Source organism: Peromyscus eremicus, chromosome 2 (genome assembly GCF_949786415.1).
Source record: "Peromyscus eremicus chromosome 2, PerEre_H2_v1, whole genome shotgun sequence".
Lineage (NCBI taxonomy): Eukaryota > Metazoa > Chordata > Mammalia > Rodentia > Cricetidae > Peromyscus > Peromyscus eremicus.
The window spans coordinates 130,381,839-130,408,344 of NC_081417.1; the positions used below are offsets into that span (position 1 = coordinate 130,381,839).

General features: G+C 46.3%; 1 protein-coding gene across 4 annotated transcripts in view; it reads left to right on the forward strand.

The window, feature by feature from the left end:
- Positions 1 to 26,506, forward strand: part of Eri3 (ERI1 exoribonuclease family member 3) — a 100,544-nt gene that overhangs the window by 64,778 nt on the left and 9,260 nt on the right. For all 4 annotated transcript variants that reach the window (XM_059254833.1, XM_059254832.1, XM_059254831.1 and 1 more), the window contains exon 7: positions 3,148 to 3,220. In XM_059254833.1, the coding sequence (XP_059110816.1) occupies positions 3,148 to 3,220 (73 nt within the window). The remainder of the gene's footprint in view (positions 1 to 3,147; positions 3,221 to 26,506) is intronic.

Genomic DNA, 26,506 nt, shown 5'->3' on the forward strand with positions numbered 1-26,506 from the left:
GGAACCTGCTTCTCAAGAAAGACAGCCAGGTGTGGTGGCACAGCCTTCAGTCCCAGCACTCAGGAAGCAGAAGCAGGCAGATCTCTGTGAGTTTGAGGCCAGCCTGGTCTACAGAGAGAATTCCAGGACAGCCAGAGCTATGTAGAGAGACCCTGTCACAAAAGAAAAGAAAAACATGATGCATTTTGTAAAAGTGAATCTTAGTTTACTTCCTGAAACTCAGAGGTCAGATTGCTGTTAGCATCTGTCAAATATTTGAAGGGTGATGAAGGGACAGCTGGATTTCCCTTCAGCTTTCTGAGGTGAACTTGTCATTTCAACTGGGTTCTCACAGCCCAAGTTCCTAAGAACAGGAGTCTGTACCTGGGTTCTCTGTTCCCTTGTCTCTAAGAACAGGAGTCTGTACTGGGTTCTCCGTTCCCATGTCTCTAAGAACAGGAGTCTGTACCCGGCTCTCCATTCCCTTGTCTCTAAGAACAGGAGTCTGTACCGGGTTCTCCGTTCCCTTGTCTCTAAGAACAGGAGTCTGTACTGGGTTCTCCGTTCCCATGTCTCTAAGAACAGGAGTCTGTACTGGGTTCTCCATTCCCATGTCTCTAAGAACAGGAGTCTGTACCCGGCTCTCCATTCCCTTGTCTCTAAGAACAGGAGTCTGTACTGGGTTCTCCATTCCCATGTCTCTAAGAACAGGAGTCTGTACTGGGTTCTCCATTCCCATGTCTCTAAGAACAGGAGTCTGTACCCGGCTCTCCATTCCCTTGTCTCTAAGAACAGGAGTCTGTACTGGGTTCTCCGTTCCCTTGTCTCTAAGAACAGGAGTCTGTACTGGGTTCTCCATTCCCATGTCTCTAAGAACAGGAGTCTGTACTGGGTTCTCCGTTCCCTTGTCTCTAAGAACAGGAGTCTGTACCTGGTTCTCCGTTCCCTTGTCTCTAAGAACAGGAGTCTGTACCTGGTTCTCCGTTCCCTTGTCTCTAAGAACAGGAGTCTGTACTGGGTTCTCCGTTCCCTTGTCTCTAAGAACAGGAGTCTGTACCTGGTTCTCCGTTCCCTTGTCTCTAAGAACAGGAGTCTGTACTGGGTTCTCCGTTCCCATGTCTCTAAGAACAGGAGTCTGTACTGGTTCTCCGTTCCCTTGTCTCTAAGAACAGGAGTCTGTACCTGGTTCTCCGTTCCCTTGTCTCTAAGAACAGGAGTCTGTACTGGGTTCTCCGTTCCCTTGTCTCTAAGAACAGGAGTCTGTACTTGTTTCTCCATTCCCTTGTCTCTAAGAACAGGAGTCTGTACCTGGCTCTCTGTTCCCTTGTCTCTAAGTGGCTCGCTCTCTGCCATTCCTTACCTGACCTGCTGATGTTAACATGCCACTCAGCAAGATCACTTGGGAACCTCCATATTATGAAGTCCTTTGGGTTTTCTCACCTCTCATCTTGTTTGGCCACTCTAACATTTGACACTAATAACTTGATTTTAAGCTTAAAAAAATCAGCTCTAGGCCAGACGTGGTGGCGCACATCTTTAGTCCCAGCACTTGGGAAACAGAGGCAAGTGGATCTCTGTGAGTTTGAAGCCAGCCTGGTTTACAAAGTGAATTCCAGGGCAGCCTGAGCTGTTACACAGAGAAACTCTATCTCAGAAAAACAAAACCAACAAAAATATCAGCTCAATGTATTACAGAAAAGGGATGCATGCTTCTAGAATTTAGCCTAACTGCAGGTAATAGGAAGTAGGGTCAGAAGTGCATATGTGACCTCAATTACTGATGTCATGGAAAGGGGCGATGAGTTGAGGTAGTCTTGACTCGTGAAGCGTTGTCTTCTTAGGAACCATGCAGTGATTCAAGGCCTGTGGCCTGGAGAAGGGTAGTAGGTGGGAAGCTTTCTAAGCCCTCCGATTTTAAGGAAGGTTCTGGGAAGAAGATGTGAAAGTTTTGTTCTCTGTACTTTCTCTTTTCTTTTCATTTCTTTTCTTTTGAGACAGGGTCTCTCCATTGTATAGCCTTGGCTGTCCTAGAACTCACTGTGTAAGCTAGGCTGGCATTGAACTCAGAGACCCACTTGCCCTCTGCCTGCCAAGTGCTGGGATTAAAGGTGTGTCCCACCATGTCAGAATTAATGTTTTCTATAATTTCTGAAGACTCATTTTCCCTTCTTGGGCCCTGTGTTAGTCAGTTTTCTGTTACTGACACATACCTGAGATACCAGTTTTTAAAAAGTCTTTACTTGCTGCTCCTCTGGAGGAGTGGGAATGTAATTCAGTTGGTAGAATACTTGCCTAGCATGCCTGACACCCTGGGTTTGACCCCAACACTGCCAAAAAGTGTAGTGGCACAGTTTCTAATTCCAGTGTTTGGGAATTGGAGTCAAGGGGGCTGCATGAGACCCTGTTTCAGAAAACAAAACAAACACATACCAGGAGCTGAGTGTAGTGGCACGTGCCTTTAGTTCCAGCACTGAGCAGAAGCAGGGAGATCTCTGAGTTTGAAGCTAGCCTGGTCTACATAGTGAGTTCCAGCCCAACCAGAGCTATAGAGTGAGATCCTGTCTCAAGCAATCCATCAAACAGGGGCTAGAGATATGTCTCAGCGGTTAAGAGCACTTGTTGCTCTTGCAGAGGACCCAGGTTCAGTTCCCAGCATCCATATGGCAGCTCACAATCATCTGCAGCTCTAGTTCCAGGGGATCTGAATCCTCTTCTGACCTCTGAGGGCGCCAGGCACATGATGCACAGATATATATCGAGCAAAACACTCATGAATATAAAATAAAAAATAAATCTAAAGCAAACACCCCTAGGGCAGCAAGGAGACCACAACAGACAACAGTACTTACCTCACGGGATCACTTTGAGAGAAAATGCAAGTAAGGACCTTAACGTGTTAAAAATAGAATTTAACAAATTAGGAAGTAGTAGTAGCTGATGTTATTCTATGTAATATCTCTTGAAACTCATATTTGGTTCTGAGGAATGGCTCTGAGTCCAGTATCTATGGTGCTGGAGGTGGGATATCTTCCTCAGCTGGGTACCTGCTGATGTTTTGTCCCTGTGCTCTCTGTTCTGTAAACTTGGTCTTTTTTTTTTACTTTGTAGCTTAAGACTCCAAACTTGGGACGTGTGTTTCCAACTTGTTCTCTCTCCTCTTTTTTGTAGGCTTCCAGGCCAGTGCCATTATTTAGGCTTGCCAGTGGCGGATTACTTCAAGCAGTGGATTAATCTGAAAAAGGTACCACCTGAGCTCCACCTAGGGCCTTTGGTTCTCCTGTTCTTCAGACATGCCCCCCATCACACCCCAGCTCTTGTTTTTCCTTTTGTTTTATTTTCTCAGTATCCCTTCTTTTTCTTCCCTGGGTAATATGCACTGAAATGTTGATATTTCTGGGAATGGGGAGCTGCTTGAAGGTCAGACCACTGGGTGGAGTCCGATTGGTGTCTTCCAAACATACATAGAAGTCTCCGTTAAAGGGATTTTTTTCCCCTGAATCTCTGGGCTGAGCTGTGCTGTCACTAGGAGAAACATGGTCCTCGTTGATCTTTGTTCTGTGCTCATGAGTGTGGTCCCTGTGCCTCTAGTTTGGAAGGGGGGTTTGCCAAACTGGCTTTGCTCTCACCTGACCCTAGCTGAGCCTTGTTCATGTAGGAGAGGACAATGGAAGCCAAGCCCCTTGGGACATGAAGGAGAATCTTGGCACTAATAGAGCATTGTAGACCTAGGAGAGTTTGCATGGGGGTGTGGGCCTCAGAAGTACCCTGTATAGCTAGTCTAGTTCCCTGATAAAGAATGCGTCACCCGGAAAACTAGCCTTCCCTAGCACATGCTGTGCTTCTTAGGTTAGCAGAAGAAATGATGTAGGAATGGGCTTTTGGTGCCTTGCTCTAGAGGAGTTATTGCTCTAGAGGCCCAGGCCACTAGAAGAATGATGCCTACATGTCATGCTACTAGAGGAAAAATAGCCCTGGAACAGGCTCAGGATCTACTTGATGCAACTAGTCAGCTTAGTGATTCTCAGGAATCTTGAAGAAGGGAAGACACCAGGGTCAAGATGGAAGTTCCCTGTAGGCTTAGGGAAAAGACTGTTGCAAGGTTGCATTAGATACAGTGAAGATTAGGATCTCAGACTGGATAACCAAGGAAGAGGGGTTTGCCAGGAGGGACTGCCTTGTAGGCAGAAAGAGCAGCCTTCTTTTGAGGTATGTGGCCAGGGTTAAACATGAACATGGAAGAACAGTAGGGGAACTAGTTCTGTGAGTATTTGCTCCACACCAGGGTAGCTGTGGACTTGGTCCCATGCTTTGTGTTCCTTTTCCCTCATGTGCATCCTTTGCACTCTTTTTTGTTCTCTGCTCCCCACCCCTCCAACCCCCACTCCTGATGATCACTCACATAGCTGAGTCTCTGACACTACTTCTCATCTTTGACTGAGGAGCCTAGGCTGTCCTACCGTTGAGCCTTGGTCTGGCTGTCTCCCTTCATGAAACACACCGCTGGCCTCTTGTCATCAGGCATATTCCCTTTCCTTGAAGATGCAGTTCAGATATCACTTCTGCTGAGCTTCTCTTGCTGTGCGGCTCCTGGACTTGGGATATCAGTGAACTCAGTTAGAAATAAGCCCATGCTTGTTTACTTCCAGGTGTGTACATCTGGAGCTCGGAGACAGAGTCTGGTTCTTTCCTGTGTCGTCAGTGGCTGGGCTGGGGTCAGCTAGACTCAGAGTGTGTATGCTTGCTGGCCACATCTTTAAGAACTAGCTTCATAGAGACAGACCCTCTTGGGTGGAGCTAGGCATGCCTGTGTAGATAGACATGCTGTCCAGGAAACAGTGTGCCAGCTGTCAAAGCTCATCGGAGGCTGCTTGCCAGCCTCAGCAAATGCAATGTGAAGGCCCGGCCAGGCGAGGCAGGCACTGACCATGAACAATTACTCTGTGAAGTTCACTAGACTTTTTGGTGTGGGATAGCTCTCTGCCTTTAGGTTCCTAGGCAGAAGGGCAGGAGAGTAGCTGACCTATATGGTAATTAACACCAGGGTCACCTTGGTGCTTCAGGCTGTCTTGCGCCTCCTCAATCAGTTCTCCACTGGACTGCCAAGATGTGAAAGAAAAGAATGGCTATAAAGGGAAACTGAGGACTCTATTCCCAGTTGACCTTCGTTTTCTTCCTGTGAGGTAATCCAAGCAGGCTTGGGAAAAACAAGGGGTCTGATCCCTTCCTCTCCGGCTCCCAGCTGTATTGTGTTTCAGGTGTGTGAGTATGTGAGTCACTAGACATGAACTCAATGTCCAGATTTCCTAAGGCCTCTACCCTGAGAAGAAATGAAATACTATCTTTTCAGCTCTCCTCTCCTTCAGAAACCGGGGGCTGCCTCAGAAAAGAGTAGCTTTTCAACAGTCATGTCTGGACATCTCCTACCTCCACCTACTTCCCCTGTAGCAGAGCGACAAAAGCCACTGTTGGCTGACATTTGGGATGTTGTTGAATGATCTTAGGTTTTTATTGAGCTGTCAACTTAAAGAAGACTTGAAGCTCTGCTCCCAGCTCTTTCCAGGAGATTAGAGATGTTACTAAGGGATAGGAGAATATACGTGTGTGTGTGTGTGTGTGTGTGTGTGTGTGTGTGTGTGTGTTCACATAAACATAGTCTTCTGTAGAAATACTTGGAAGGATGTATAAACATAGATCCATAAAGCACAAAGACATAGACAGCTCATCTATAAGCACACATGGACCACCTTCCTGTGTCAGATACTGTGTTAAGTTCTGGGACTATCCCAGAAAAGGTGAGGGTTGAACAAATCACTTCACTTCTGTTCAGTAACGTGTTAGAACAGTTGAGAGTTGTGGATCACAGAACAAAGAACTAGGTTTATTGAGGTGGAGTCGAGAATAGTCTCCTGAGGAAGGATATCGAAATTACAGTCTGAAGAAGGAACTGGCCAATCTTAGGGAACAGCGTATGGTGAAGCCCTGATGTGAGGAGAAGCCTGGCATCGTTATAAAAGCCAAGAAGACAGAATTTTTGCTGTTTGTTTGTTTGTTTGTTTGTTTGTTTGAGACAGGGTTTCTCTGTGTAGTTTTGGTGCCTGTCCTGGATCTTACTCGGTAGACCAGGCTGGCCTCAAACTCACAGTGATCCGCCTGCCTCTGCCTCCCGAGTGCTGGGATTAAAGGCGTGCGCCGCCACCGCCCGGTGAATTTTTGCCTCTTGTTCATAGTTCTACCCCATCACAGTACAGAGAAACTTAATTCCATTTACCGAATGAGTGACTGCCAAGCGTAGGAGATGTGAGAAGAGAAAAGGGGCTTGAGGTGAAGCTGGAAGGCGAGGCCAGAGCTTACGGACCATGTTGTGACTTTGGCCCTTATCTTTAGGATGAAGAGGAGCTACTAAAAGGGTATTAAAAGAAAAATTCCACTCATTTGCTTTTTTGTTTTGTGTTGAGACAGAGTCTCATGCTGTAGCCTAAGTGACCTTGAACTTTGGACATTCCTCCTGCCTTAGTAGTCACAGCGTTGGAATTATAGGCATGAGCCACCATGCTCCTCTCATTTGAGTTTTAAAAAAGATTCTGTTGCTGGTGTATAGAGAACTGTAAGAGATCAGCTACTGGTTTTTCTAAACAGGGTTGGATTTGGTGTCTGTAGGTGGGGCATTTAAATCATTGTTTAGGTAACATTGCTGAACTTGTGGCATCTCAGGCCTCTGATTATTGAATATCAGTTTTGACCCTCTTCTAATGATTGTACAACAAATATGTGCATGCACAGACACACAGATCTTCAGTAGCCCGTGGAGGGTGGCTGGGAAAGCACTGTTGCTGGCTGAGAGCTGTAAAATAAGACCATCGCCATAATCCAGGTGGAGCATGGTGGTTACCTGGTGTATATGGCTACCTGTGGAAGGTAGAGAACTGGGATGGGCTGGAGAATGTTGAATGGTGTAGTCAATTCTGTTAGGATACAAACATACAGGTTCTTCAAAATGCCCGTACTAGCTGGATGTGGCCGTCCAGGCCTGTAATCCCAGCACTTGGAAGGCTGAGACAAGAGAATTGCCTTTAATGTAAGGCCAGCCTGAGCTGCAGAGTTAGACTAATCTTGCAGAGGATTAGTCTCAGAAACCAAACAACAGGATCTCTTACACGAAGGGGAGTGGTGCAGTAGAGATGACCTAGGGAGTGCAGGACACAGAACTCCATCGTAGCATAGCAAAGAAGAATAGACATCTACTGGAACTGATAGTCTCAGAGTTAAATGATGAAGAAATACATAAATACCGTAATAAGTAGAGCACTTTACTTTAGATAAAAACAATCTAAAGTTAGCGTGTAGAAATGGATAGAAGAAGGGCCGTAGTTGGTGTGTTATTGTGATGGGGGTTGGAGGAAGGGGGCTGTCTGAAATCAAATAGGAAATTGTAAGCAGAAAGATGTGGCTGTAACATACATGATGAGCTTAGTGGCTGTTAGGTGTTGTAGATGTGTATGCGTGCATTTTATATGATCTGACAGAGTTCTCTGTTCAACCAAGTGCAGCCTCTTTTATCTCCTCTGTCTTTGTAAGTCAGAATCCCACTATTTAGCCCAGGCTGGCATAGCACTTGGAATGAATTCCCTTGTCTCCACCTCCCAAGGACTGGGATTAGAGGTATACACTGCCGTATCTGGCACATCTAGTATATCATCTGGAAAAAAATGACAGTATGCTAAGTCATCCTTTAATACATCCGTTACATTGGGACAGATTTGTTCTTTGAAAGTGTTATGGCAGTACCAACTGTGTAACAGACAGGAAATGGTGATTGGTTGTTAGAGTTAGGGGTCAAAGAAGCGATCATTATGGTCCTAGAGTTTGTGAGTGAGCACCTAGGTAACTTAGAATGAATTTTCTCTGCTAGTAGAAGGATTTAAAAAAAAAAACAAAAAAAAAACCTTGGTGTATGGCTATTAAATTTAGATGTCTTTGAGCAATTCTGTGACTCTGTTGAAGAAGTAGTTGAATGTAAGTCTAGGGCTAAATAAAGGATGATCTCTGAATAGGAAGTCCTGATTCAAACAAGTTATTGACATACGAATGACAGGTGAAATCATGCAAGTACATGGTATTGCCAAAGAAGAGTATATAGGGTGAGAAGAAGAAAGCCCAGAGCAGAACGCTGAGATACCTCATTAGATAGAAATGAAGAGTCCGAAGGAAGGAATGGTCTCTCAGAGAGATAGTTGCTGTCTAGTGGTTTTCTGTTATATTCTAGACCCATTGTTTGCTGTTTTCTGCTGCTTTCACAGAATACTACAGACTTGGTAAGTTATAAACAGTAGAAGTTTATTTGGCTCACGGTTATGGTGGAGGCTGGGATAGGTGATCTCCAGAGGCATCATCTGGTAAGAACCTTCTTGCTGCATCGTGGGACAACGTCACATGACAAGAGAATACAGGAGACAGAGAGGACAGGGTAGTCCAGCTCCACTCTTAACCCAGTGTCCTCTTGCAGGAGTGGCATTGATCCATTCATGTGGGCGGTTCCCGTGCCCTAATGGTCTCTTAAAGGCCCCACCTCTCGGTACTGTTTGAGTAGCAATTGAATTTTAACATGAAGTTTGGGGAGAACAGACATTCAGTCATTAGCATCTGTGCTGACCATTAAAGTTTCCACTGGCACATATGGCAGTAGATCACTTGGAATATATCAAGTATGATTGATAGATAATTCTTTTTGGTTTTTCAGGACGGGGTTTCTCTGTGTAGCTTTAGAGCCTGTCCTGGAACTCACTCTGTAGACCAGGCTGGCCTCGAACTCACAGAGATCTGCCTGGCCCTGCCTCCTGAGTGCTTGGATTAAAGATGTGTACCACCACTGCCCAGCAATTGAGAGATAATTCTTAATTTGTATTAAGCTTGAATCAATTTGAATTAAAAATTTCCTTGAGAAACTTCTGAGTATGTTTAAACCACTTGAGTTAGAGATGCTACATTTTAAACTGTTAGTTGTACAAAATCTAAAACATTGTTTCTGATAAAGCTTTTGCTTCCTAGCTGAAATGTGATACAACTATTAATTTACCCATCAGACTTGGTCTGAAAAAAAGCCAAATTATCTCATAATTTTTATACTGCTATCATGTTGAAAATGACATTTGGATCTATTAATTAGATAATTTCATGTTTTATTTAAAACAATTTTAAACCTTTGTCATCATCATTTTTTATGTGTTTGGGTGTTTTGCCTTCATGTATGTGTGTCTACCATGTATGTGCAGTATCCACAAAGGCCAGAAGAAGGCCTCAGATCCCCTGGAACTGGAGTTACAGATAGTTGTGAGCCACCATGGGGCTGCTGAGAATCAAACCTGGGTCCTCTGGAAGAGCAGCCAGTGTTCTTAACCACTGAGCTGCAACATCTCCAGCTCCAACATGTTTTACCTTTCAATGTGACCACTATAAAACTTCAACTCTTGTATATTTGCATTGTGTTTGTACTGAACAGCCCTGGGCCAGATATTTGGCTGCTGTGCTACATCGTCTAATCCTCACAACCCTCCTGAGCATAGAGTGATAATGCTTTCACACCAGTATGCGGCAGAACTAGAGGTGAAGTTCGTTCTACCCAAGTCTTCATGGCACAGAGACAGAGGGGCCTTGAGGGTGGTGTTCCAGAGGCTGAGATAGCTGTTTAAAGCCCAAAGAGAGAGTCATAATACCAGGGTGATCAGGTGGACCCTACTGACTTGGTGAGAGCTTGTGAGTACAAATAAGGATGGGGATAAACCAAGCGATTTGGGCATAAGTAAGAAAACAAGAAGGTAAGAGAAAATTTCATGTTTTCAGAGCTGGATTCTGAAGCAAAGAACAGGCAAGAGATGTGATACGGCCATTCAGGGCTGAGGTGGGTTTGAGGTGGGCATTATTTGAAGAAGGCCAGCCAGGCTGAAGGTGCAGGGAGAAGAGGGAATCATCAGGGACACCTTTGAGAAGGGGAGAGAATATGGAATACCCTTCCCTACTTCATCGTGACAGGAGAAAATGAAAAGATGGGTGCAGATCCATGTCAACAGGCTTGCTGATTTGTTGATGACAAGCTGAGGTAGTTTTCTTCTGACTCAGTTCGCTTTCTATTGCTTATGAAGACCATAACTATGGTGGTTTGAATAAGAATGACCCCCAAAGGCTCATGTATTTGAATACATCAGAAAGTGGCACTATTTGAGAAGCATTAGGAGGTGTGGCCTTATTGGAGGAAGTATGTCACTAGGGTGGTCTTTGACGTTTCAAAAGCCCAAGACAGGCCCGGTGTCAGTCTCTGTCTCTGTCTCTGTCTCTCTCTCTCTCTCTCTCTCTCTCTCTCTCTTAGCTCAGCCTACAGATCAGGATGTAGCTTTTAGCTACTTATCTAGTACCACACTTGCCTGCCATCATGCTCCCTACCATAATGATGATGCACTAAACCTCTGAAACTATAAACAAGCCCCAATTAAGAACTTTCTTTTAGCCAGGCGGTGGTGGTGCACGCCTTGAATCCCAGCGCTCGGGAGGCAGAGCCAGGCTCTGTGAGTTCAAGGCCAGTCTGGTCTACAGAATGAGTTCCAGGAAAGGCTCCAAAACTACACAGAGAAACCCTGTCTCAAAAAACCAAAAAAGAAAAAAACAAACAAACTTTTTTGGGAAGAGTTGCCTTGGTTATAGTGTCTCTTCCCTGCAATAGAACAGTGACTAAGACAATGATCAGAAGCAACTGGGGGAGGAGAGAGTTTATTTGGCTCCCATATCCTGAGTGACAATAGTCCATTGAGGGAAACCAAGGCAGGAATCTATAGGCAGGAACTGAAACAGGGGCCTTGAAGGAACATGGCTTACAGACATGTTCCCCCTGGCTTGTTCCATCAGCTTTCTTATACACTTCAGGACCACCTGCCCAGGGATGGTACTGCCGCTAGTGGTCTGGGCCCTCCCATATCAATCTTTAATCAAGAAAACGCTCCAGAGACTTGCCTACAGGCTAACCATATGGAGGCCTTTTCTCAAGTCAGATTCCTTTTTCCTAGATAACATCAGAGTTTGTGTCAAGTTGAGAAAAACCAACCAGTACAACTTGTCAACTTGATACACAAACACATTACTTATTAAACCATGATCTTTCCTTTCTTGTTCACCCCCTCATATTAATATCAATATCATAATAGAAAGTCTTTTAAAAGTTCCACTCTAAAATTTTAAACACTTTAAAAGTTCAGTCACTTTAAAATATTTACAGTTTTTTTAAAAGTCCAAAGTCTCTTTTAACTGTGGGATCCTATAAAATATAAAGTTACTTACACCTTTCTTATCCCAAGAAGGAAAAACCATGGCACAGTCACAATAAAAGCAAAACCAAACTCCAGTAATGTAATAACTCTGTATCCAGGATTCATGGTCTTCTGGGCTCTGGGGGCCTTGGCAGTACCACATCTGTCTGTCTCTGTCAGCCATCCATACATCCTGGTAGCCTCAGGCTGGCTCAACTGCACACCTGTACTTGTTCACCCACAGCTCTGGCATCTCAGATGTGCTGGGCTCTCTCGTGCAGGTGAGGCTCTCCCTTCACCAGTGACCTCTCTTCAGGGACTCCAACCTTGCCATGCAGCGCCAGGTCTCAGCTGTTTTTCATGACCCCTTCAGTTCTTCAGCTCCCATGCCACCAAAACATGTAGGAGACTCTTATTAAACATTACCAAGTTTGCTTGCCAGCTTTGGCCCCTCTGGCCACAGTTTCTGTGTGCTAACCCTGGGGAAATACTCCCAGAAGATTTCACCTCAGTGATGCTTATCTCATCTTAACTACAGCTGGCTCTTTAGCCCCTGATGATCAGAACTACATATTCTCAATTCAAAATATCACGTGAACAGGGCTGGTAAGATGGCCCAGTGGGTTAAGGCACTTCTGGCCAAGCCTGACTACCCGAGTTTGATTCCCAGGACCCACATGATAAAGGAAAGAACTAATGCTATGTGTTGTCCTCTGGCTGCCCCAAATGCACACATGTGCACAACACAAATAAGTGAATAAATTTAAGAAAATAATTTTTGAAGTATCACATAAACAGCCCCAATAAAGTTTTTTGAACTCTTAGATTCTGTCTGAAACAAGCTAAGCCTCTGCATCAGTGCTGTTGTCAACATCTTCCAGGCTCCCACAGAACATGTCAGTGAGCTCTGAATACTCAATGGCTTTTTCAGCCCAAAGTTCCAAAATCCTTCTACAATCCTTCCCCAGACTGCATGGTCTGGTCTATCACAGCAGTATCCCATGTTCCTGGTGCCAGTTTCTGCCCTAGTTTGCTTTCTCTGGCTTGATGATGACCATGACCAAAAGCAACTTGGGAGAGGAAGGTGTTTATTTGGCTGACACATCCAAGTCCCACAGTCCATTGAGTGAAGCCAAGGCAGGAACTGAAGCAGAGATCGTGGAGGAACAATGCTTGTTCATTTGTTTGCATGTCTTGCTCAGTCTGGTTCTCAGACACTTCAGAACCACCTGCCCAGGGATAGCACTTCCCACAGTGGGCCGAGCCCTCCCATGTCAGTCTTTAATCAAGAAAATATCCCACAAACTTGCTTAAAGGCCAACCTTATGGAAACATTTTCTCAATTAAGATTCCTACTTCTCCATAATGTCTAGGTTTGAGTTAAGCTGACCAAAAAAAAAAAAAAAAAAGGCACACTGATAGCTTGATGGCTTTTGCTTTTCCCTGTGTGACAAGTAGGTAAACCATTTGCTGGCAACTACTAGGGAGCTCTAGGAGGACTCACAAAAAGTAGGAGAGGATTACTGTCCCCATGGGAGACATTAGGAGCTGACTTGAGGACAGTAGGAATTCTAGACAGGACATCGCATAGCAGAGCCGCTCTGTTCAGAGGTCTGACCCTTAGCAGCACTCAGCAGCTGGCTGTGGGTGTGGAGAAGGGAGCCTTAGGTTTGTCTGGGGTGGAGATGTGACAAAAAGATACTGTCAGGACAGCAGTTGACAGTATAGACTGTGGGATCTAAGAGAGATACTGAAAAGAGGAAGGATCTGATGGCTAGGGACAAAGCAGGTAAGACCTGCTGAAATGAGGAGCAGTGGGTACAGCTGAGTGTGCCAGATGGCAGGGCAAGAGATTATAGTTGAACAGTGCCATGTCTAACCATGTAGAGTGGCTGGTCCTGGTAATCTTATCACTCCGGATGCTGAGGCAGGAGGATTGCTGCAAGTTCCAGGCTATCCTGGGCTATAGAGTGAGACTCTATCTCAGAAAAATAAAAAAGAACTAGGGAGGTGGCTCAGTCGATAAAGTGCTTGCCACACAGTGTGAAGATCCCTAGCACCAAGGTAAAAAGCCAAGTATGGCACTAGGTGTCTGTACTTCCAGTGCTAGGGAGGTCAAGGCAAGGAGGATCAGGAGTTGAAGATCATCCTTGACCCCTTGAATCCATAGCAGGTTTGAGGCTGGCCTAGGCCAAATTAGACTGACTTTTTTTAAAAAGTAGGATGTTTGAATTAATGATTTAAGAAATGGGATATTGGCAATTTCTAAAGTACAGCCGCAGAAGTGTTGGCTAAGACTAGATAGGAAAAAAAAATGTCCTAAATAAGGAATTATGAAACAGAAAGATTGGTTGAGACACATCAGGAAAGATGTGTGTGGATGAATACAGAAAATGGGTTTTACTCAATGCATGGGACATAGGTACAAATGAATGTATAAATGCATGCTACACATACATAAACCTTCATGTATATGCAGACCAAGCTGTGCAACTGTGTGTACACATACTCATAACTGTCAGGAGTTCCCTCTCATGCCACAGTCTGCCTGGGTGGGCTTTGTGGGAAAATAAGCAGGCAGCCTTAGGAGGATTCTGAGTTGGGTAAGCAGGCTAGCTCTCCAGTCCTGCCCGGCAGTTAGGGGGTAGGGGCACCTAGAATTGAGCAGTCAGATAAAAGGAGGATGTAAAGACTGTAGCTCTGCTTTCCCATTGCCACCTGTACTCCATGCCCTGCTGTGCTTTCTGTGTGCTCTGAAAGGGGGAGCTTGGGGCCAGATAGCCAAGGGAGAGGAGAGAGGAAGAGGAGAGAGCTTTTGGGGATCTCTCCAAGAAACATTCTCTCTCCCCTAACCTCTGGGAGGGAATAGCAGGAGAAACTGCAGAAGGGAGCATTGGAGTCTGCGATTGAGTGTGACTTTTCCTGACCTTGGAGCATTCAGAGTCCCAATCAGTGCAGTAATAAATTAAGGGCTTATGGAGGAATAAATTCTTGGCCTTAATGAAGTTCTTTGCTGGGGGCCATCGGCAGGTCAGCAGGTCTTGGTGATGCAGATCTGAGGCTTCAGTGAGTGGCTGAGCCAGCTGGGAAGCCAGTAGGCAGGAGTGATCTAGAAGTCTGCTCATCAGGTTGCTGTTTTGGACCATTTATAGAAGAGTGACTGAGTGGCACTAGCCACGTAGCCCTTTGACTAGGACTGATGAGAAGCTAATTTGGACAAAACAAGAACAAACCTCAAGTGAAAATGAAGAGATGTGACTATCTGGAAGGTCTGCGGTGCTCTGAGAAGGCAGCTTGCACTGGTAGGAGACTCTTGAGCTCTGTGGTCAGAACCAGGCGGGGATTGTGCACCATCCAGAAGCAGTTCACTGTCCACGGGCAGTATGCAGTCTGGGTTGGATGCCCAAGACATCTCACCGTTTTTGAGGAGCAGGCTCACTAAGCACAGGGTGCAGGACACATAGCCCCAGGTAGGAATAAGGGCATGATGTGCCCAGGTGTCTATCAGGCCAGAAGCTGGCCTGTGAAGAGTGACTAGGGCCTGCTGTGGGTGCCCCTGGGCTGGTTCAGGCAGGGGGTTGCCTTCCTGCAGGTGCAAACTAGAACCCAGGCCTCGGGACTCAAGTTTGTGAGTTCTTTCCTCTCAGTGTACTTTGCACTGTGTGTGCCTCGGGGTAAGCTCTTGAAGTCTAGTCCAGAAGTAGAGGAGGGACAGCAGTGTGTTTAATGTCAGCTGCCAGAGCCATAGGGAATGTCTCCTTTCTTCTTGCCTCCCTGCCCCCATGCTGTAGGGCTCAGCCTGGGCTTTTCCTTTAAATATGTCTTACAGCTGTCTGAACTCTGAAATTTCTTTCACTCCTTCCCTCGCCTTGTTAACATGTGTTGCCTTTGGGGTAATCAGGGAAAAAATATTATGTCCTTTTACAATTACCGGGTTTTGGAATATTAAAATGTCTCGCTGCATCGGCACTGTTATTTTGATTGGTATTCTAACCTTTGACTAGCCCATAAAGCGCGCCGCTCCTGAAGCCAATATTGCAGGACTGAAATTTAATTCCGAAATGATTCCAGATAATAGGGAGACAGATAATATATGCATGAAGGATATTATGTTTGGACTAACTGCAGCAGGGCCAGGGCTGGGGAGCTGAATAATAGCCCAGAGTGAGTTATAATCTGTGGGACAGAAATGCCTTACTGTCAGGGCCAGGAGAGGAACTCTTAAATCAAAGGCACAGGAAACTGTGATCGCAAGGTGCTTGTTCTGACAGGAAGAGCACTGGAGCCAAAAGGGTAGGTACTGAGGCTTTGCCCAGTCTTTCTCTCGAGCTCTATAGCAAGGTCCTGGATGATATAGCTCATTTCAGTATCCTGATGTCCATACTTCTTTCCTTCCCGTAACATAGCAAACTTCTTGCTGCTTTTTAAATATACCTAATTGTTCCACCTCTCTGTTTCTTATGCTACTCCCTTATGTTTTATTTTCTCCTTTTAGTGTTTTTAGAAAACTCCTGTTCATCCTTCAGAACCCTTTTATGTGAGTCCCTGTATCACACACACACACACACACACACACCCTCTAATAGAAAAGAATCTGTCACCTCTTCCCCTTAGAACTTTGTACTGAGTGTATCATATGCTTGCACGTTTTCCTACTAGCCCATGAGGTCCTTAAGGTCTGTATGTAGCCATCTCTTTTCAATATTCAGCCCTTGACCCTAACAGTAGGCACTGGTGAGTATTAACTGAATCCACGCTGAGTCGGGCTGCTATAGACAGGTATCTGCCAAGCAAATGGGCTTAGAGAAATTAAGCATCTTCCTCCAGGCAAACAGCCAGGAAGAGGCAATCCTGAGTCAAGTGTGTCTCTTAGACAAGTGGTCAGGGAGGGTTTAGTGGGAAAGTAGAAAGGCAGTCATTCACCCCCATCCTCCCTGAGCCCCATACTGGGGTCCTTTTTGCCTTAGGCTCTGGTTTTGAGCATTTGTGGAACTTGAGGCATTGAGGGAACTGTGCTTTTTGTTGCTATAGTTGACCTTTGGACAGTTACTCCAAGCAAAAGACACTTCTCTACTATGAGTTTGTAGCAGGTGTCAGGAAAGTGGCTGGGGAGGGACACTTCAGTGTGCTGTGGAGAACTGTTAGGCAGGTAGAATAGACAGGATCTCAGTGATGTCTGAAAACATTGCAAACTTTGGTTTGCCTGCAGGCCTTGGGCCACAGTGCTTATGGAATGTGTGGTAGAGATGTCCACCATCTCTACCACACAGACAAAACCGAGAGGACTTGGGCTGTCTCTATGAGACTTGTCCTTCATTTGGTGCATATGCTGCATCTTATGGGTGTAGGGGTGTAGCTCATAAGCCAGAGACCATTATGTTAGAAAGAGCTTTGGGGCCTGATGTGTCAGGCCGGGCTCTGTAATTAATGTCACTGCCAACCAGCCTTGTGTGCTGGAGCTGGTCCCTCCCTGAACCAATAGAAAATGGCTGGCTTAGAATCCTGCTTCTCTACTTGGTAGTTGAGGGGTTTTAGGAAAATCACTTAACTTGGCTGTGCCTCAGTATCCTCTCTAAAATAAGAAACGTAGTATCCTAGTCTTAGAGTTGGCCAAGGATGAGGCAGGAGCATACTTGTGTTGCCTCCATACTTGGCACACTCAGAAGAAATGAGCAGGCTCCAAGGAGGGGAGAGGTCGAGGAGACAAGAGCCTCGGTATGCAGTGGGAATCTGCCTGCAGGCACTGTGGAGAAGAGCTCCCCAGCAGGGTCATGCTGGGGAAGGTGGGCCCAGTACCGCCCTTGCACTGTCTCACCCTCAGAGTGCATGGAGGAGCAGTCTGCTGTCCCAGGCCTGGCTGTCCAGTGGACTAGAGTCACATTCAGCTTAGGTACTTGCTAACTCTGTCACCTTCCTATAGACAGGAACCTTCCATGAACCTTGGTTTCCTGAACCTTGGTTTTCTTATTCACAGAGTGGAGATAATGAATAATTAACAAAGCCAGATGAGGCTCTAAATGCTTAGTTTGAGCCCCTTGGGTCCCCAGCTGCCCTACAGAGGAAGGAGGAAGTAGAAGCACCAGCGCTCATATGCCTTCCCCAGGCCAGCAGCAGGGAGTGATGGAGGGGGCACCGGAATGCAGGCCATGTGCTCCGGAGTCCTTGCTCTTAAACAGCTTTGCTGCCTCCAGAGCAAAGGCAGGAGGAAGAGTTTTTATTGGTGATTAGGTAGTGGGACGGTAGGACGTGAGGATGACCTGGCTGCGACATGCGTCACCCCATTGATGGCCAGGGTTGATTCGGCTGATCTGGCTGCCTAGGTGCGTGTCCCCTTCCTCCCTTATCACTCCATGTGTGTCCCTCCTGAAGCTGCACTCTCTGTCAAAGAGGACAACCTTCCCCAAATGGAAGAAGGCAAGGATAGTAGGAGGAGACTCCCCTGTTAGAACCTCCAAACAAGCTCTCTAGGTAGTGGGAGGGTAAGTCCAGAAAGGTTTAGCAAGGAGGCTCCTGGGGTGAGTTCTGAAGATGAGTAAGTTTTTATGGGGCAGTAAGAGGGGCTTCCAGGAAGGATCCTGTGGGGTGTGAAATCGCTGGCTGGATCAAGGAAGTACAACAGTGATTTTCAGGATTAAAGCTACTGATGTGGACTCATCATGTGTACTTTTTACCAAAGAAAATCAGAGAGCATATGAGCAAGGACAGTAGCTCTTGGAAATCACCATGTTCACATCATACAAAGGGAGAGCGAACCTGTGGGCCAGGGATAGCAGTGTGTGGAGGAAGCCACCTGCTTTGAGACATAGCAGCGGTGGACAGCTTGAGATTGCTAGGGAAAAAAGACTGCATCCCTCCAGCATGGGGGTTATAGTTGGAGGAGTCCATTTGAGCATGTCTATAAAGCTCTTAGAAGAGTGCCATACCCTGAGTGGAGTGGGCAGCTTGTCAGACCAGCTGCTGGGTGCCCACCTCATTCTGCATCTTTGGAGGATATGCTTGCAAGAGGGGAATGGGAGAGGGAATTAGCTTAGGACAGCAGGAGTCTGTCTTCTGCCAAGGTCCCTGCATCCTCTGCAGTGGACCTCACCCCAGAATTCTTGCAATCTCCTCTGGCAGGTCACACCAGGCCTACCTCTGGGCCTGGCTGCCTCTATCTGCTGCTCAGTCTATATCCTGTCCACTGACAGAGTCTCCTAGCCTTGACCCCACAGTAGACTTCTTCCTTGTCTCCTTCAGTCCATTCTGGGCCTGTTTTGAAGCACAAAGTGGGGAGTTCTGCTTGGTCATTTGGGGACCTTTCTGACACAGACTTTGATATTCTAACCCTCAGGGCCAGCTACCAGAGCAGAGCATAACTCTGAATTCATTGTCTTGGTTATTTCATGTGCCCTAGTCCATCTCTGTGAGAGACTGTGAACCACATGAAGAAAGGGACCAGACTGAATATGCTCCACCTTTCACAGAGCTGGTGGCAGCAGGGAATCTCAGAAGCCACTCGGGCGTCCATACTGTGGCAGAGTGAAGGACTTTTGGGAGAGGTGGGGCATGATTCCAGGAGAGCGCCCGGGTGAGATCAGTGCTCTTCCACCTAGTCAGTGCCCTCTCCTCGGGTTTAGCTTTTGTTTTTCCTTCCTTTGCTTTGTTGCTACCCCAACCCTGAAAAGTGGGAGGAGTTGTAGAAAAGTCAAGGCTGGAACTTCAGGAGGCACAATCCAGGCTCCTGTCCGTCACACTGTCCTGCAGGTCACACTGCTAAAACAGACTTGAGCACGTCTGTCAGTGTCAATAGTAACAGAGCACTAACGCACTGGGCCCCAATTGGCGCCAGCCTCGGTGCCGGATGTTCAACATACAGCATACAGGATCCTCATGGCTACTCAGCAAGGCAGGGCTTGTCCTTAGTTTATGACGCTGAAGTAGAAACTTAGATTAAGAAGCCTGCCCAAGGCCACATGACCAGGAAGATGGAAATCCAGGCTCTTTCCTTCCATAGTTTCCCTCTTGTCCCTTGCCTAGTAGCAGACACCACCTGAAGGCAGCTCTGCTGTCTAGCCTGGTTTAAGCTGGAGACAGACACACAGCAGCCACTAGTTAGACAGTCAATCAAAATCAGTGCTTGGGGAAGAGTAGGGATTGGCCTCACAGTCCAGTCCCTGCAGAGTGATACCTGTTTAAGGGGGATCTTTGTATGTGAGAGGGGATGCCCAAGTATACATGTGTGTCTGTGTTTAGAGAAGTATGTCTCACCATGTCTACATCTGTGTGTATTCTGATGTGTGCACATGCCCACACAAGGGTTTGTGGTCTGGCTCCAGATACTGGCAATGGGCAGATGAGGCCCTTGTCTCTAGAGGGCAGCATGGTACAGCACAAAGAAGCCTGGGTGAAACCTGCAAGTAGAAAAATAAAGACACTGTCTCTGGTGTTGGGTCCCTTGCTCTTGGCGCTTTGGTTCCCTTAGCTAATGAATAAAGGTGTTGAAGTGTCTCTTTTCATAGTGTCTTCTGCCCTTGCCAGTGTGAGTATATTCATGGCAACATGAGTTCCTCCTTTTGCTCCAGCAAAGAGACAGTGTCTTAGTTCTGGTTACTATTGCTGAGATAGAACACCATGAGCAAAAGCAAGTTGGGGAGCAAAGGGTTTATTTTGCTTATACTTTCATATCACTGTTCATCACTGAAGGAAGTCAGGGCAGGAACTCAAATAGGACAAGAACCTGGAAGCAGAAGCTGAAGCAGAGGCCATGGAGGAGTGCTGCTTACTGGCTTGCTCCTTATGGCTTGCTTGGCCTACTTGCTTATAGAACCCAGGACCTCTAACCCTGGGATATACACCCACGATGGGCTGTACTCTCCCTCATTAATTACGAATTAGGAAAATGCCTTACAGGCTTGCCTACAGCCTGATCTTATAGAGACATTTGCTCAGTTGAGGATCCCTCCTCTCCAGTGCATTGACATAGAACCAGCCAGCACAAGGCAGATCAGAGAAGGCCTTCTATCTCCCCTTTCCTGCTTTACTCTGTTTTGTTTTTTGTTTTTCGAGACAGGGTTTCTCTGTGTAGCTTTGTGCCTTTCCTGGAACTCACTCTGTAGCCCAGGCTGGCCTCAAACTCACAGAGATCCACCTGCCTCTGCCTCCCATGTGCTGGGATTAAAGGCGTGCGCCACCGCCACCACCACCACCACCACCACCACCACCACCACCACCCAGCCTCCTGCTTTACTCTGTAACCTTGGAACTGCTGCAGGAGAGGCGGGATATAGCCAGATATCTGTCAAGAGCTGGAGCCAAAGGTGGTATAGAAGTTTGGCTAGATGGCACCTGTCAGAGTTTGAGGTGGCTGTCAGTGGAGCAGAGAGCCATTAGTTTGGACTTTGCCAGGAAAATGTGAGCTAGAAGAAGCTTGTTGTTACCTGTATTCTTTGAAGGGTGGAAGGGATGGAGACAAGGCACTCGTGCTGTAAATGCAGAGAGCAGATCAGGCCCTCCTCTGGCCTTGGATTCCTTCTGTTGACTGACTCGTTAGATGCTGAGTGATGACCAGGTAGAGACTTAGGAAAGTTGGTAGCTATGTGATCACGCTCATGGCCTTCTGGCAAGTGTCTTATGGGGGTGGGGGTGGTTTTTAGCTTAACTGATCCAGATGACTCCTCAAGGTGGGACTTTGGCTTTTTCTGTCTTCAAGTGGAATTTTAGCAGTGTTTTGTCCCATTAGCCAGCCTCCAGTTCCCTGGCAGTCTGGACTGACAGGCTAGATCCCTACAGCAGGAATAGGCAGTATGTGTGTGTATTGGGCACCTTGATGTTCTCAGCTCTGTGAGGACTTCTGTCTTGGTTGGACCTAAACCTTGGGTAGCAGGTGGCCTATGCACCTCCTGTTCAGGGACATCTATATTTGTAGTCATCCCCTAGCCACTGGGGACTCTGAAGTGTGTCAGGACATCTGGACTGTCTCCACCTGTACAGAGTTCCTGGTCCAGATGGAAAGATGAGTGGGGCTGTAGGCAAATGGGAGGTGGTGCAGGCAGTGGAAGTGGTGGGTACAGTGGGAAGAGGTGTGTGTGTGTGTGTGTGTGTGTGTGTGTGTGTGTGTGTGTGTGTACGTACACACCTGTGTAGTCCCTCTCTTGGTTTTCAAGACAGGGCTTCTCTGCGTAGCCCTGGTTGTCCTGGAACTCACTTGTAGACCAGGCTGGCCTCGAACTCAGAAATCTACCTGCTTCTGCTTCCCAAGTGCTGGGATTAAAGGTGTGTGTCACCACTGCCCATGCCTGTGTTTTTAACAACTAATTTATTTATTTATTTTTCTTTTTACAACTGATTTATGTTAATGAAGTTCCTCACTGAGTCAGAGTTTACAAAAGAGAGGGTCCGTGTAAAGCTGTCCGTGGGCATGTTCACGTGTCCTAGAGCCATCCTGCTGTACTAGCCCCTGCTGTTGCCTGCTGTGATTTCTTCAAAGGCCTTAGAGTCTTGAGACCCTAGGTTGCCCTATTTGAAAACAGGAGTGGCACTCCTGGGTATGAGCAGGCATGCTTGTGAATGCACAGGCATATGTGAGTGTGCAGAGGCATGTGCCCTGGTGTACAGACAGGAGCTGTTAGTGCTCTGTCTCTAGCACCATGAGCACCTCTCTTTTGGTGTTAGCCCTGGCTTTGGCACTTACTTGCTTGTAAGCAGGCAGGCAAGCTGCAGGCAGATCCCAGAGCAGGCCTGAGGCCTCCCCAGTGGTGTGTTTGCTGTGCCTAATTACCCGGCAGTTGTTTAACTATGCAAGCTGCATGCCTGCCTTTATTGCACTGTGATTGCCGAGCTGCCTATGGGGAGTGTCATAAAAAGATATAAAATGCCCATTATCTGTCTGACGCCCTCCTCCTGGACTGTGGGTGTTTGTGTTTTATTTTATTTTTATGGCTCCAGGGAAGCTCTGCAGGAAGAAAGGGAAGGGATGAGGAGTGGGGGAGGTATAGGAATTGGGGGTTGGGAGCCTGAGGAGCCCCTTCCTACCATGCTCTGAAGACTCTACTGACCAGAGAAGAGACAGAAAAGGCAGGTCTCAAGACCTGGTCTTCCCCCACCCCTCATCCACCTGCAAATCTTGCAGTTGAGTTTCTCCCTCACCTCTGCTGGCCTCCTCCCTGCACAGGCCTGCTGCCTGTGGTGCAGAGCATTCCACAGAGGGTTCTGAAAGCCTGGGGATGGTCTCTTATTCTCTAGCTTTATGACTCATGATGTGCTTGCTTCCTAGAGCACCATGGCTGCTTTAAGGTAAGGATCGTGGGCACTGCCACCTCCTCTTCTACTCTACTGAAGCCTTTCGTCCCTACAGCTTCACCTGCCCTCCTCCTTCTAGCCACAGTGATGTCCTCTTTGAACCTTAAGGAGACTCCCCTAGAGCAGAAGAAGGATGTGACTAGATAGAGCATCAGCCCTGTGTGAGATCAGAGGCCATAGGTCAGAACTCAAATAGGAACCTTACATTGAAGAGCTCACGCTGTATAACTAGAGAGCCAGGGTTCATGGAAGGTGTCTAGTATGTCTACCAAATGAGATTGAGTTCACTGTAGTCAGCTGGTCATTCATTCATTCATTCACTCATTCATTCTATTGAGCAGCTACTGGGTTAGGCACTCCACCAAGCACTGAGAAAAGATGCGCAGAATAGACAAAATCCTAGCTCTCACTAGTTATTAAGAATTTATTCTGGGAGCTGGAGAGTTGGCCCAATAGTTAAGAGCACTGGCTGTTCTCCCAGAGGACCCAGGTTCAATTCCCAGCACCTACATGACAGCTCACAGCTATCTCTGACTCCCAAAATCTGACACCCTCACACAGATACACATGCAGGCAAAACCCCAATGCACATAAAGTAAAAATAAATAAATTATGAGAAAATAGAATTTATTCTGGGGAACTAGAGAGATGGTTCAGTGGTTAAAGTGCTTTCTGCACAAGTATGAAGACCTGTGTAAATGCTGTGTGGGCCGGGTTGTTCACTTGTAATTTCCAGTCCTCGCACAATGTGGACAGGGAGTTCCCAGAGAAAGCTTGCCAGTGACACTCTCCATATCAGTTATTCTTCATATGACTGAGAGACTCTGCCTCAAAGAATAAGATATCCCAGCATCAACCTTGGGCCACTTCTACATGCATGTAAACATGTGATATGCATCCACATACATGTTCCCACACAGACGCAAATATGTATATACACACATGCGTAACACATACACTGAAAAAGGGAAAATGTGTTTATTCTAAGAAAAATAAACCTAAACATTTAAACTCTGGATATTGTGACCCCCAAACCATGCCTTCCAACTATGACATGTTGTTTCTCATGCGTGAGCCGTCTAAACCCCAGACTGTTCTGTACTACCTTTTTTACTTCAGATATCTTGATGTCTACTGAATGAAGTATAAATTCTCTAGCCTGACCTTGAAGACCCTCCAGTATAACTTCCAACTACACCAGTGTTGCCTGTGTGGTGTATGTTCAAGCCTTAAGTTTACATCTGTTCCATTTGCCTGAAGAAGCCTTTGCTGCATTTCTGCCCAGTAAATTCTTGTTTATCCTCCAAGACCCTGGGTCCTCTGGAAGAGCAGCCAATGCTCTTAACCACTGAGCCACACAGCCCCCCTACTGTACGTTTTTTAAAAGTAGCTATATTTGAGATATAAGTTATATACTATATAATTCACCCATTTAAGACATAGAATTTGTATTTTACTGTCTTTGCACGGTTGTATAGCCAATCATTACACTTAATTTGAGAATATTTTCATCTTCAAAAGAAATTCCACTAACAGACACTTCCTATCTCCTCCCCCAAACATCCTGTCCTTGAGCAAACCAAAAATTCTACAAGATTCATACATGTGGCCTTATGAGCTTTTTTCACTTAGCATAATTTTCAAGGTTCATCCATATTTTACAGTGCATCAATCAGTCCTCTTTTTCTTTTTACTGCAAATAATTACTCCATTGTATAGACATTCTGCATTTCTTTCCCTCCCTTCCTTTTTATTATTATTATTATTATTATTATTATTATTATTATTATTATTTTGCTTTATGTGTATGTGTGTTTGCTTGTCTGTATATGCATCACGTGTGTTAGTGCCCATAGAGGCCAGAAGAAGGTGTCAGATCCCCTGTAACTAGAGTTACAAGTGGTTGTGAGTTACCTAGTTTTGGGTGCTGGAAACAAAATTTTGGTCTTCTGCAAGAGCAGCAAGTGCTCTTAACTGCTGAGCCAACTCTCCAGCCCTATTTATTTATTCTGAAGTAGGTTCTCTATCTATAGCCCAAGCTAGCCTGGAAACCACTATGTAAACCATATTTGTAGTTATCCTCCTGCCTCAGCCTTCTGAGTGTGTGGATTACAGTCCCATGCCATTATAATTAGCCTAAATATTATTCATTCATTCATTCATTATTAGACATTTGGGTCTTTGCTACCTTTTGGCTGCTGTAAATAATTTTGCCTTGAATAGTCATGTACAAGTTGACTTTGTTGCTCTCTCCATCTCTCTCTCTCTCTCTCTCTCTCTCTCTCTCTCTCTCTCTCTCTCTCTGTAGATTGTGAGGTCCATGAGAGTAGAAATCACTTCTGTATTGTCATACTGTACCCTCTTCACTTATCTCATGGGTAGCACTTAGTAAATGCCAATGAATAAAAGCATGCATACCACAGCATGGTAGCATAGTCTGTAATCTCTTGGGAAAAAGGAAAACATGCTTTTTAATTATCTTCTCCCTTCAGGGTACAATAGCAAATTGTATATTGGCACATGGACCCATGCCAGAGCTCAGATCAGCTTATTAGGGTCCTAGATCAAGTAATTTCTGTTGTACTGTTGGCCTCTTACTCAACAATGGGTGATGTGAGAACATCCTCTGAGTTGTCCCCAGTGTGGCAGATATGGCTTCTGTGTAGCTAGCTGGACAGTGGATTTCCCTGTCCCCTCTCCTCCCCTCTTCTGGGGGGCTCTGGATTATTTTTTGCACAGAGGGTTGGTCTGTGGGATAACCCAGGAAGGGCAGTGCTGGGTTGGGTAGCCTTCTGGCTCAAGGCCAGGCTTACTTTATGATAGCTCCAGATGTCCGGGTTTCCAAGGAGAAGAGGCTGCCCTGGCCATCCCAGACAGTAAGTAGCCAGTGCAAACCAGATCCATGGAGCATCTGAGAGATTAGTAAAGCCAATATTTCTCTTTTCTTTGTACTTACTCACCCTAATAGTTTGAGCCTATAATTAGAATAGGGCTTTATTAGGCTAATTAGGAGGTATGAATGATGGCAGGAGGGCATGTGGAGATGTATCTGGGCGGTGGGCAGTAAATCTAGGGTTTTAATAGGTTTATTCCATAATCAGATGGTTTAGAAAGCTGACTGAGTGGCTGGGCCCCCTCCCTTTTCTTCTACTCCCACCACTCCTTGAAGTGGCCTTCACACTTTGCCGTCCTTGTCCTCGATGCTGGCAGTGATGCTGGGATATAGGGGCTCAAGGAGGGAGGAGACCCCACCCGGAGCTTCATTGCCTATGCACGCGCCGTCCAGCCTGGCGGCATGATTACCTTGCTGAGAAATCCGTCCAGGCGCGGGGCTGCTGATAGCAATCATTGATTAAGAGGGTAATTGTCCTGAAAATTCAGATTGATCAGAAGGCAGAAATGATAACTTGTGTAACTGTGTTTAAAGCCACGTCCTGTCAATAGAAGAGACTGAGATGTATCGCGCCAAGAGGGGGGCAGAACAGATGGGTGTATGCAGCAGGCGGGTGCTGCCATCCTTCTCAGGGCTGAGCAGGATGTTTCTTGTCAGTAACCTGGACTATTGGAGATTCAATCACTTTTATCTCCCCCTCTCTCTCAATCCAAATGCCTTTTCATATTAGGAAATTAGAATTGGCCCTGCTCATGCAAGATTTATTAGCTCTGCTGAGCAGTCGCACCAAAGAGTAAATGATTTTGCTTTGCTGGAGCTTTTCACACATTAGGACCCAACTTCTCCTTCCCTACTCTGTGTCACTGGCTGCCCGGAGGAGTCAGCTCTAGAACAAGAGAGTAAGGAGAAAATACTGTTCGGGCTTGCTTTCTCACCTCCCAGACCCCTCTGTAGACTGACAACCGTTGGTCCCCAGCAGATCATTTCCTGACTTCTTGGGCCATTTCTCTATGAAAGAGCAAAGCCCCCTTAGGAGATGGGTCTCACTCATCCTTCAGACTTAGGT